We start from the raw sequence: 13,595 nt of genomic DNA on the forward strand, positions 1-13,595 counted from the left end.
TTTGTGCCTTTCAATGTGCATGCTTTGTGTTATTGGTAGGCAGAAGTAGGAAACGTTAACTGGACGTCAAGTGTGAATGAAGAGGCTTTTAAGTTAAAAATCTTAAACTGATCAAGTTATTGAACTACACTGGCTTGCAAAAGTGTTCGAACACCTCAAAACATTTTCACACTGTCACATTACAACCACAAAATAATTTTGTTGAGCAACAATAGGTTTGGTTTGGCTACTAAGAACTAAATGTTGAGGCAATTAATAAAAAAAAATGGTAATTCAGATAAGAATTAACAAGTTGGGGCAGCAGCTTATTATGAGGCAAATAATTGCCAAATACTGTAGTTCAGTCTCAGTTATTGCTTATACATATCTTCCTAATATGGCTTAGGTATTAAAATAACTACAGATGAAAGGACAAGTCCAACACTGACGTTTTCAAACTGCAGCACAGCACATAGTGTTACAAAGACTGTTGGCCCCTAGTACAATTTAAAATATTGTGTACAAATACAGTTTGCAATGATTGAACTGTTTCTTTTCTTCAATTGATGAACGAAATAGTGGTGTTTAAAACACTGAATGTTATTTTATTACCTTTTATAAGCGGCTTTAAACTTCATCCCTTTCTCCCTGACCTGTCTGCTGTGTTTGGTTGAGAGCTTCAGAGAACAGTTGGATTGAGAGCCAAAATCTATTAAAGTTGGCTGTAACGTGACACAATGTGAAAAAGTTTAGGGTTGTGGATGCTTTAGCAAGATTCTGTATATATCATACTGCCAGTGAGCTACAGTCAGATGCTGAGGTAGACACCCGGAGTCCCTCAGCAGAAGCCCCTCATCAGGAATCGCTGGTAATCCCTCGATCTCTTCCTCCTTTCTTTTCTTCACCGCCGCCCCCCACCGCACCCCCCCGTTCTCTCCATCCCTCTGCGTTCCTGCGAGGACGTATGCGCAACTGAGCGGAGCCGCTTCATCTCCCGAAGCCGAACCCAGGCAGCGTCTCCGACTCGATCGGAGTGTGGCTCCCTGCCTCCCGGAGAGCTTCGTCTTCTCCGTCCCTCTCTCTGAAAAGCAGACCGCGCGCCAGGTGTCATGACGCACCAAAAAAACTGGCGCGTGTCCGAACTTCTCACCGCAAGTCTGCCGCGTGCGCACATCGCTTGAAGTCGGGCCCTCGCTCCCTCTCTTGCGCGGATCAATACAAATGAGAGCGTGTACGTCAGCCCCGGGCCCGTTTGTCATCTCCGTCCCGCTGTCACAGCTGATGATGTAATTGTTTCCCCCCCAGTTGGATCCGCGCTCCGCTGCTCCTCCTGCGTCGCTTTTCTCTCGGAGTGAAAAGAGTCACTGCAGAATGTGCCTCTGAAACTTGAACCGCTGACAGAAAACCACCACATGAGGACATTTTACGCTTCAACTCCTGCTAAACTTGATCAACTTTCCTTAACAGGAGCGCGCGTTCGTTTGATGCATTGTGTTCTCGAGGAGAGAGATGGGGAGAAACCATCTGTATCTGGGGTCATTTGGTACGATCTAGTGGATGTATGGAGGAGAGCAGCCCGAGGATGACCGGCGGAACCCGGGAGGCTCCGGTGAACATCTCCCCGGCGGTGGCTGCCCACGCAGAGGGCGAGGAGATTGAGGTTTTGGAGAGTACCGACGTCCTTCCCGTAGCTCCAGAAGAAGTAGTAAGTCTGCATAGTAGTGTTATACTCTCATCTGTAATGTCAGAAACCCGGGTGTCCGTTAATTGGCTTATAGAGTGCAAATTAAACTTTAAAGGACGTTCTTATGCCATGACTGAACTGTTGAAACATTGTTTCTTGGCATAGGCTTATAAGAATTTATTCATTTTCAAACTAGACTTGCTGTAAAACTACTGTATTCATTTTAATACTAAGACCATTACATAATGTAGGGGTTTTTTTGTGGCGGTGTACATCATTTTCAAACAGGTGCGCCAGCCATCTTTGGCATCTGAGTTTTTCTTCCTTCCTTCTCACTTTCACCTTCACTTGCTCTTCTTTTGTTTTTGCTTTTCCTGTCTCAGCAATGGAAATCTCTGTTTGACCAGGTAAGGAATGCAAAGTTTAAGTGATATGCATGCTTGTCTCTGGTGTGTTTTTGTGTGTAACCTCTAACCTACAAGCAAAAGTACCCTTTGAACCTTGCAACTACAAGCTTAAATGTATTTCATTACATAATATGCATTTCAAAATGTCTCACACCACACTTTTCAGATTTTATTTGTATCTCTGATACCCGATATAAAATTCTGACCAACAAACTGCCTTCAGAAGCCATCTAATTCATTGCTGGAGTCCTAACGTGTTCTCCACATAAATCCAACTGTTCTGTGAAGACCTCAGAAATTTGACCATTAGTGAACAAACAGCATCATGAAGACGAAGGAGCAGCAAACAGGCCCTGGATAAAGTTGTAGAAGTTTAAAGCAGGGTTAGATTGGAGGACAACAACCTTAAAAATACATCCATAATTGTAATGAAATGGTTTCGATCAAACATTTACAGGTTTTACAATGGTCCAGTCAAAGCCCAGAACCTAAATTCAGCCGACAATTTCAACCTGACTGGGAGTAAGCTAGACACAAGTGAATAGAAATTTCAGGTTTTAGAAATGGAAAGCTGGAATTAACATACCAGTGGAGCTGAAGTGAAAGATTTTTCAGCAAATTATTGACTCTTAGGTATGAATACAAGTCCACATAATATTTTTCAAAATTTTGTTGGCAACTATTTAGAAAAACAATTCTTTTTGTTCAGTAGATTGTATGCTAGCTACTTTGTGTTGGTCTTTTACATAAAATCCAAATAAAACAGGCAATGTTTGGTTTATAATGTCTTAATATGAAGGGTTCAAGAAGTACGACCTCTATTGCACTGTAATAGAAAATGTTGCTTGAGAAAAGTTATATCTACCTGTCTAAAGAACAAAAACAATGTTAAGAGTTTTTTATGTACATTTCTGGGCATTATAGGAGACAAGAACACAAGATAGGAGAAACTCTTTATGTTACATGAGCTTTAACTTCAACATAAACATGAAATGGAAAGATTTTAACACAAGAACTAAAAACTTAATGTATTCATACATTCCATAAACCATTCCACAGAAGCTTCTTTGTATCTATAATATGGAAGTGCCAGTTTCTCATTTAGGCTGATTAATCGATTGTATTTTTAGACTGAAATGTTGCCAAGGCCAGCTCCAAATCCCTCGCCTGCTGGGTAGCAGTCATGGCACAACATGTAACAAGGCCACATTTCTGTCAAAGCCAGGAGGATCAGAGTGGGAGGACGCTGGGGGCCGAGGGTGTGTCGCTCGCTCGCAGTGACCCCATAATACCATTAGGACGACACATAATACTGGATGCATTGATCTATGAGTCAGGCCTGCCTTGTAGAGACACATGACAGCATGCAGATGCACGCAAACAGCCAAGAAACCCCAGGAGAAGAGAAACAGAGACCGAATGATCACACAAGCAGCCGGCTGAACTGACAGACGGCAAACGAGCCCCCCACTGTCACACACACACACACACTTATTTATGCACAGCTATCACTGTGTGGGCCTGCTGCAGCACCTGCCTGGTCTGGGATGGGCCCCCCTACTTTCTGCTGAGGGTAATTATATGTATTAATGTGTGTGTGTGTGTGTGTTGGGGTGTGTGTGTCTGTGTGTGCACAGGTTGGGTGGGATGTTCTGAGTTGCATCTGAGGCTCGTGTCAGGCTCACTCTTCCAGGGGTATACGGAGGTCCCCCTGGGATTATATTGTGACTGTGTGTGTGCGTTGGTAAGGGAGAGCTTTCTATGGGCGGCCATTGAATGGGCCCCTCAAACCGCCATCTTTATGCGTGCCAAACGGCTTTGAGTTTCCTCAAGTGGGCGTCGGCCCAAAACAAAACGCGGGTTTGTCCAAATGGCGAGGTCGCTGGCCGGTCCGGCAGCTACAAATGTCCTTTCTCTTCTTTTGCTCTCTGTTCCTCCTCCTCACTCACAATGAGTTGCTCCATTTGTCAAGGGGCCGACCTTGGAGACACCCTGCTGCTGTGAATTGACAGGAGGAATGATCACCAGGATCTTTCAGTTCCTGAATATTAGGAAAAGCAAGTTTGTTTGTTTTGTTTTTCATTCATCCCGGAAACTTGTGTTTGTGCAAAAAAGATGGATGAATCTAAAATAAAGAGCCATGCTAGATTTAAGATGATGTATGAACACTGAAAAGATTATTCATTTATGTACCTTAAGTTTTTTCTGATTGGATAGATTTCTTTATTTGGCAATATAATTAGATTTCAGTAAGACAGACAGTACCTCTGCTTCTCTTACATTTTATTTCCATTTGATTATTTGAGTTTGGATAAAGATGTGAACCAAGAAGGTTAGGTGTCCAGTGTTTATCTGTTTTTTTTCTTTTTCATGACTTTTAATTACTGAAATTAGAAATAGCAGAAAGTATGAGCACATTCAATGAAAATGTCAGTGTCTCTTAAGAACAAGTGACATTAATTCTTCCTTTCAGTTTTTTGGTATCTGATACAGAAACTATTTCAAGGTACCTTCTTTCAGTCAGATTTCCTGCACTGAACAGCAACATGTGGGGTATCAGTGTATTTTATGCTCTTTGCATCCTGAGAACAACTCTACCCTACTCTTTGCATCTCATTTAAAGGACTTATATTTGTTTTAATATTATGATGGAAAATGTTAGTGGTTTTGAAACCATAATATTTCGTATCAATGACTGTTACCCTGCTCATGGAAATATCCCAGTAAAGCACTGAATATACTCTTGCAAAGAACCTTTTACTGGCAATCTCAGGTGCCAACAATAAATGTTATGGACCTATATTTTCCGTTCAGATTCACAACACTCCTATTTTTACGATTTTTACAAAATCATAAAAAGCAACGGTCAGGACATGAAATACGACATAGAGAGAGAGAGAGATAGATGAGAGAAACATTTGCCTCAAACATCTTGAGGTCAGGAGCTGAACCCAAGAAGGTTGCATCAAGGACAAAAAGCCTCTTTATGTGGGGTGCGCCGCCCTAATGTTACCCCAAGCAGTTCTGCTTTTTAGCAGTAGATCACTACATAGATGTTTGCTAATAGTTATCAAGAGGGAGCAGCAGAAGAAGAGTCTAGAGCAAAGTCTTTAAAGGTGAGGCCTGTGGAGAGTGTCCTCAGAAAGTTGAATGGAATATATATTTTATTCATCCTATTTTTTTGTCACTGGCAGCCAATTTTTCTGATTGGTTGACAGTGAAATAAATCAATCTGCTCTGCTCTTCAAGCAAGTGCTAAATGGACAATATTTTAACAAAAAAAACCATCCAGCAGCTCTGCTGTGAAGGACTGTTTTAAATTCAGAAGGTATTTATAAGCTAAATGAGTGTAGTAATGACTGACTATTGAATAAAAGTGAGAAAAACATTCTAAAATTTGATATTTTTTTTGAACACTAATACTGTTTGGGAGGCCATGGCAAGGAAAAGCTTGAGAGCCCTGAGTCTAGAGCAAGTTCATTCCTCATATATGATCCCAGCAACATCAGCAGAATTCTGGCATTTTGACAAGAGATTAATTTAGCACAATAAAATGTGGAAAAAGTGTTGCGCTGTGAATACTTTCTGGATGCACTGAATGTGCTCTACAAACAAAACCCCTCTTAATTGGCAAATATTCTGCAAATAATTTGGGCTTACGATCCACAGAAAAATCTGCGATTATTTGTTCTTTGAGTACAGAACTGGATATAGGCAGAGATCCAGCGTATTATGTTAAAATATAATAATAAAGATGCTTATTGCTTAGCAACACATTGTGTGAAAACCACCAGCTGTTCTGCACCTTGATGCTGTAAGTATGTAGCCAGTTCATGTGACTCAGCTGGCGGTTTGATCTGTATACAAAACCTTTGCCTTCATATCGTTTTCACTGACTCCCGTGTGGCTGAATTTTATTTGAGTTTCAAAGCATCCCAGGCTGAAATGGAAATGCTGTGTCGCTGTGTTCTGTCTCCCCCTTCTCTCCTCTCTCCTGTCCCTGGAGAGGATTTTATTGCTGTGTAAGAGCTTCCCTCCTCTGAGGAGCGCAAACCTCAATGCTTCGATTCATGTTCCCCATCTCCTGAAACAAACAAGAAGAGTAAGCACAGAAACAGACAACATCTAATGAAGCTGGGGAGATGTAGTCAATGAGCGAGCTGATGTCTGTCCTCCACACAGGCACACACACACACAAACACCCCCACACACTAATCTGGAAAGGCTTGAGATGTTGTGAGCTTGTTCAAAGATAATGGTATTATCACAAACAAGGAACAGGTTCTTTTTTAGATTCTACTTTCTCTGTCGGCTTACTCACTACATCACTCTTGTGACACAACGTTCACCCAATTTCTAGACGCTATCACACTTTTTTTTTCATGATCTCTATTCAGCAAGTTTATACCAGAATGTAAAATGAGTAAACGGCCTTATGTTTTGCTCACTGGGAGGCAACATCTGATGAGTTTCCCTGCCTGACTGTGACTAAGACTGGTAATTAAAGAATGTTTGACAAGATGTCTTTGTCCCATCTGCTTCTCATGTTTACGGGTGAAGGGTTTTGTCAAAACCACATCTTGCTGTTAGCAATCTGCGGTAGGTGTTATTTAGGAAAGCATTTAAGCATCACTTGGAGAACTCAGCTGCCTCAGAGTTTGAATTGGTTTTATTTTAGTCTAGAGCTGCATTGAGATGCAGCGGTGACTCCAACCAACTGATCTCAGCTTGATTAGATCTGGCCGATAATCAGGAAAGACAAATGTCCAATCTTTTTCTGACCACTTGGCATACCATACCAGAACTATGGTTACTGCTAACCGGTGCACTCTTCAGTGTGGAAATTGATACTGAAGGAAGACAACTTAATACTCATTTCCAGTTTTTCTTATTATTATTAATAAGAATGAAGACTGGATTTTTTTATTTGGATATCATTTAACACTTTGACTTTGAAGCCATTTGACTTGGTTGGAGATTTGTATGTAATTCTGCAATAGTATCTTGTCCAAATTGTTCTTTTAAAAAAAAATTTTGGGGTTTGATAACTGTTGTTTTAAAGCCTGGGGAAAAAATATCTGATAAGAGGGATGCCTTCAAAGGCAAAACTTTCTTAAGGAAAGTTGTTAAGCTGTTAAGACAACAGATAGCAGCTGTTAGCAGATAACAGGGAGCTCCTCTGTTTATCTCTTCACTGTTTCAGTCTTTGTGATAGGAAGGAATGCTGGCAGCCTCTTGGATATCTCATTGCTAGATAAGAATCTAGACTATTGTTTACAAATACTGCTGCTAACCACACTGTCCATAATCTCTTTAAGTAACACAGTAGGCTTTTGTCTTTGCTTTACTTCTGGAGAAAACCCTGTTTTTCCACAACACACACAGTGTGACATTGCCGCTGCTTCTAAGATAAATATTTGATGACAGCTCAAGACAGGAAGGCAAGCAGGAATACTTTGAACGTTGTTAATTATATTCTTAAAGAAAACTTCAATTCAGTTTTGGCAGGTTTACAAAATCTCAGTTTTGTGCCAAGATTTTTATTTTTTCTTCTTTGGTAATTCTTAAAAGCTATCAACTACTAGCCTATCTGATTGTGGGCTCAGTCGCCATCTGTGTGTTTGCATCTCTATGTGCCCCCAGCTGCCTTTCTGTTGACAGCCTGCTCCCAACGCCACCTTGAAATCCCCTCAGACATTTGCCCCCAGGAGCTTAGAGATTAAACACTTTCACATGGCTGCATACTTTCAATGAAAGTGTTTCCCTTTTCATTTCTTGGTCGGTGGCATAAAAAAAAAAAGCATTGCATGCCACAGTCATCCTAGAATGACCCTTTAGGCCACACATATAAATGTTTTGCTGCCGTTTTACTAATGATGTCTGGAAGAGCATACTCTGTATGATTTACAGTCATCACTCCATGACTTCTGTAGGTACAACGATTGTAAACTGTATTTTATTTGTGCTCAACCTCTTAGTCTAGCTGGTAGAGCCTTACTGTCTTCAATTTGCTCGAAAGGGAGGATTCACCTCCCAGGTAGCGGCTATTTGATGGGTAAGTGGGAAGCTGCAGCTGCGTTTAGTGGTGCGTGCAGGGAGAGGATGTCTCGCTGCGCCCTGTCAGTTTTACCCATGCTGCAGACAAAGCCATGCAGAAAGTGAGATCATGGAGAGCAGCCCGGGACGCTGATTGTAGTTTCCTTTTGACTCTGTAAGGGATGTCTTTTCCTTTGCCTTCAGGTCCAGACAACCTTGAACTGAAGGCTTTAAATTTCAGTGGAGCGGAAAAGAAAAGGAGAAAAAGTGTGCATTAATGTTTTGGGGTGAAAACAAAGTTTATTTATTTATTTATAAGAATGTAAGAGATAAAACCCACCAAAAGCACTAACTTAATGTTTCTCCTTAGCTTGATGGTTAGCAGTTTCCTCGCAGCCCCTGGGTTCAAATTTGTGTGGTATTTGTGTGGAATTTGCCTGTTCTGTCTGTGAATAGTGTTTTGATTCTCTCCAGTTTCTCCAATTGCCTCCCAAAGTCCTAAAACATTTACATTAGATTTATTGGCAAATCTAAATTTCCCCTGAGTTTGAGGATGAATACTTGCCTGTCCTTTGTGTCTCTGTTGTCCTGTATTGGACAGCAATGTCCTGATACTAAAATTTCAAACTTTTTTAATGATACAAAGGAAAATATGTGATACTGTAGTAAATTTTGCTGAATCTCCCTCCCCCCAAACATTTATAACAGTCTATTAATGAAGATAAAAACAAAATAACACTGTTTACAATCAGTTGAGATTTGTAATATTTTCTCCTTTGAACTTAAGATAATCAAATAGGGCCCAGATTCCTTTTAAAAAACATTGGCAAAATACCTCTTAAACAATTAAATTAAGAATCTGAAATCAAATACCAACATCAACATCATTGGGCATAGAGCTTTATTACAATCAGTATCGAGAAACTGAAAACAGAAAACCAGTTTGGGCCTAGTTGATGATTTATTTATTTATTTTTCTTTCTGATTGCATTTGTCGCCCTCTGGCAGAATTGCTCCCTTACCTATGAGCGTTATTGCCCTTATGATATCAAAAATATCCCCTTTAATTTAGAAATGATATTTGTGTGTTTGTGAATGCTTTTTAAGCTGCCAAATTACCAACATAGAGTTCTACCCTCCAGTTCTTTAGTCTTTTCCAGCTCAGAGTTGGTGCCAGGACAGAACCAGTTTTTCCAGGGCTGGTGCCGGTGCTTTAACGGTGTAAACAGTACAACAGGTGCTAAAGAACCACTTCAGGTCTGGACCTGGTTTTGTGGAAAGCCTCTGTTGAGTACGATGTTTGCCACTATTGTATTTTTGTTGGCACTACTTTGTGAAGCGGAAGGTTATGTGCTTATAAAAGTAATAAAGGCGGAGCCTCCTTTTTTTTTTCTTCTCTGTGTGTTCGGCCAGAGAGCGGGGCAGTGTGGCTACCAGTTAAATTGATGATGTCTCCTGTCTCCTATGTATTTTATAAGTAAGTTAATACTTCTGCAAAGATGTATTCAGGAGGTACAGATGATGAGGAAGAATCCAGAGATTCTCGAGTAAATAGTAGGAGATCCGCTGCAGAAGAACCAACAGCCTCCGTAAAATAAGAAGCTTGAAACTTCTGTGATGAAGTCAAAATACCAGATGAAATAGTGCTCAAGTTTGATAAAACTTTTTTTTTTATTGTAAACAAACTATCAGGCAAATTTGCATTAAAATAGTTTAAATATCACTTACAAAGCAACAAGGTAGGTAACCTCTTGGGTTTTTCATTGGGCACAAAGTGTTTTCTTTTAATTCATTTACTTTACAACGTATAAATTCTACAGAAACATCTGGTCAAATGGTAAGGAGAATTATTTACATTTCATCGGAGCATTATGTTTCAAATTAGCAAATCAGTGAGGTGCTTTATATTTCAGCTGTAAATTGAGCACTCTTTCTTTTATCTACATTATTTTAATACACCGATGTACTTATCAGCCTAATTGCCACTGACACACACACAGATGGTGAGTTCACTGTTTGCTGACCTGCTCTTCCAGAGCTCCGTCAGCGACTGACACCAGCTGAGCCTTGGCGATGACTCAACAATAAACACTTTGAGGCATCACTGAGCTGTGTATTATTAATTTAGGATGGAATAGTATTTATGAGTTTGGAATTACACCATGCCTCATTCTGTCCTGAACTACCTGGGCTGCGCTGTGATGGAATAACAACCAGAACCTTAAAGATTTTCTTGGAAAGATATAATCAGAGCTCATCTTCCCTCCCCTCCTGCATCTCCCCTCCCCGGCTCTAAATAGATTCTCTTAATGAAAGGCGCAGTTCCAGTTGGCAGAGTGTGAAAACCGTCTCTGCTGAAGTAAAAATAGCTGCTGGATCTGTTGATCTGTAAATGGCAGAGAGAAGATGTGGTCGTTTATCTCTAATTGGTTGCAGAATGCATAACGCATATAGCAGCCATAGCATGAAATCTGAATGACTCTGCGGTGTGGTAACACCCATATGTGCATGCATGCGAGTGTGCGTTTGTATGTGTGCGTGTTCACAAGCGACGTAATGAGGATATTTAAGGTAGTTTGGTTAAGACTGTATCCCTTTATAAAATAATTCTGGTTTAAATGTTAATGGCCTCGTTTCATTCTCCAATTCTTCAAAGTTTGTTTTCCTTCAGGTTTGAATATATGAATGTATGTATGTATGTTTGTGTAAACATATTGCTTTTATGCTGGCTGTGACCTCTTTTCCCTGTGTTCATCATTCACCCAAGCCAAACTGATTGAAGCTTGTTTGGTTTTAGTTTATCCTAAGAGCCAGTGTGCAGTGTTTCTTTGGGTATGTCTACATTTAATAAGCTAAACCAAAAGAAAAACAGAAACATATTTTCTGCTTGTTATTTTCCAGAATGTTACTGTTAGTTCCTTTTGCTCCATGCTTATTTTTAATGTTATAACAAACCAAGAATTATATTGCACAATCAATAATTCAGAAGGTTTGTGTCCACAGTTCAGTGTAATTATATTTGATTGCTTCTGCGTTAGTGTGATGTGTTTGATGTACAATGTACTGGAATGGGTTGCAAAGGTATTTATGAGGCATTAGGACTCAAGAGAACCACCATGGCATTTATTGTCCATCCATCCATCCATCCATCCATTTTCTATACACCCTTTGTCCCTTAGTGGGGTCGGGAGGGTTGCTGGTTCCTATCTCCAGCTGCGTCCCGGGCGAGAGGCGGGGTTCACCCTGGACAGGTCGCCAGTCTGTTGCAGGGCAACACAGAGACACACAAGACAAACAACCATTCACACACACAGGGAGAATTAGGGAGAATTTAAAGAAACCAATTAACCTGACATTCATGTTTTTGGACTGTGGGAGGAAGCCCGAGAACCCGGGGAGAACCCATGCATGCACAGGGAGAACATGCAAACTCCATGCAGAAAGACCCGGGCCGGGAATCGAACCCAGGGCCTTCTTGCTGCAAGGCAACAGCTCTACCAACTGCGCCACTGTGTAGCCCCATTTATTGTCCATTCTTCAAGAATACATTGATATGATTCAGAAAGTAACAAAAGAACTGATAACTACATAAAAAGCACTACAGGCCTCACTTGCCTCAGTTAAGGTCTGTGTTTGTGATTCAATGAATATGAGAGAACAAGGCAAAAACTTCATCAATCAGAGAGTTTCAAGCCAAAACCACTGCTGATTGAAAAGTAAGACTGGGCGATATGAACTTATATGGAATTTTATCACAATATTTATTGGTACAATTGTGACATTAATTTTAAAAAATTACATTTCTTCTTTTTTTTTTGTCTGGTTGTGACTGCATGGTGCGGCATTATGGTGCCACAAGCACAAATACCAATGTTGAAAAACATTCCCAGTTGAAATGGGTGTCTTCTGGACACCACTTACTGAAAGGAGTGTGATTTATATCGCTAAACTGCACACAGTAGCTGCATCTAATAATATTTTTCAATTTACTGATATTTATTGAAGCTCTTGTGGAACAAGCCGTGGAGAAAATAGTAAAAAATATTTCTGATAATACTGAAGGTTTTGGGACATGTTGCATTCAGTGTAGAAGTTACACAGTATCTGGGCATCATACCTATAGTCAAAGATGGAGATGGTGTGATGGTCTGACTCCTTTGTTGCTTCAGAACCTGATGCCATAATTTTCAAAATGATTAATCATCATAAATCCTGATGGGAAATGCCCTGGAATCAATTTGAATCTCACTTGGGTTATGCAGAACGACAATGATCCTAGGCTCACAAGTAATTTCGCTTCTAAATGGCTGAAAAATTGAAGGTTTTTCAGTGGCCTAGTCTGAATATATTGCTTTGCTTTTCCATGACCTTTAACAGGGTGTTTATGGTGAAAAACCTGTAGCGTTACTAAATTACATAATTCTGTTCTGTTTTCCCTCCAGAATAACTGAAGTCTTTATGAAACAGACGGGATGGTGACAACCAAAACATGGAAAACTTCCAGGGCATATTTCCCCAGTGCTAGACATACTTTGGAACATATTTTACTGGATTCATGTTTTAAGTCATTTGCCTGTTTGCAGCTCAGCGTCTCATTTTGTGCTCAGCTGTTGGTGAAGCATTATTTTAAACAAACTGTTCCTCTAGTGTCTCCTTGTTTACTTCTCCACCTTCTTATCTCCCTTGAGTAGCTGTGGCAGGCAGTTTTGTAGACAAGCAAATGGCAGAAATGCATAATTCAAAGGTAACGGCATTTGTCATTGCTTCCTATACACCCACTCCAAAGCTGAATGGAGTTTGCTTTTTATGGATGCCTTTTTTTACACTTTGACATCTTTATTTGTTTTGGAGAGAATGTTACATCTGTAAAATCTATTCACAGTGTTTAATGATATCACAGCTGCTTATCGGGTGTGTCTTTTAGATATTTAGTCATTCTCCAGTCCCCTGACTGTTTTGCTGTTGTGATGGCAACCTTTGCAGGGTCTACCCGACAGGCTCAAGGTGAGCGACAGTGCTTAGCTTTCACCCAGATCCCAGCTCCCTATCTGTGCCCTCTGTGTCATCTTACAGGGCGCTGCAGCCAAAGCCAGCAAGCTGGGCCAAAGTGCTGAAGTGGCCAGCTGCAAGAAGGACAAAGCCACATTACACAATGTGCACAAAGAAAAGCAGTGAAAATGAATGTCACTTTGGGTCTTTGCTTCTCTGCTGGGATTTTTTATCAACTTCTGCTGCAGTGCTCTTCTTGATGTACTTTCATAAAGGGCTAAATTAAATACACTGCAGTGGCATGCTGCTCTTTGGACACATTAAGTGCATGAAAGCAAGACCAGATGTTATATTTAGGATTATTTAATGAAGTGTTTGAACGTTAAATTCCAACTTGTGGATTTTATAAAGCTTTGACCTGTTCATACCAATTTAGGTGGTTCCAATTTTTCTTTAGATGCAATCAATGATTAACAGCATAAAAAATATAATATTCAGAG

General features: G+C 40.3%; 1 protein-coding gene across 3 annotated transcripts in view; it reads left to right on the top strand.

Annotated features, from left to right (window-relative positions):
* The first annotated feature begins 973 nt into the window (after positions 1-973).
* The window catches only part of rhbdl3 (rhomboid, veinlet-like 3 (Drosophila)), a 54,132-nt gene continuing 41,510 nt past the window's right edge, over positions 974-13,595 (top strand). Inside the window, exons 1-2 of one of the 3 annotated variants that reach the window (XM_044114118.1) lie at positions 974-1,684; positions 2,047-2,070. In XM_044114118.1, coding sequence (XP_043970053.1) covers positions 1,541-1,684; positions 2,047-2,070 — 168 coding nt within the window. In that variant the 5' untranslated portion in view covers positions 974-1,540. The remainder of the gene's footprint in view (positions 1,685-2,046; positions 2,071-13,595) is intronic. The other 2 variants (XM_044114121.1, XM_044114119.1) reach the window with 2 other exon arrangements.

This window comes from Gambusia affinis, linkage group LG04 (genome assembly GCF_019740435.1).
Source record: "Gambusia affinis linkage group LG04, SWU_Gaff_1.0, whole genome shotgun sequence".
Classification (NCBI taxonomy): domain Eukaryota; kingdom Metazoa; phylum Chordata; class Actinopteri; order Cyprinodontiformes; family Poeciliidae; genus Gambusia; species Gambusia affinis.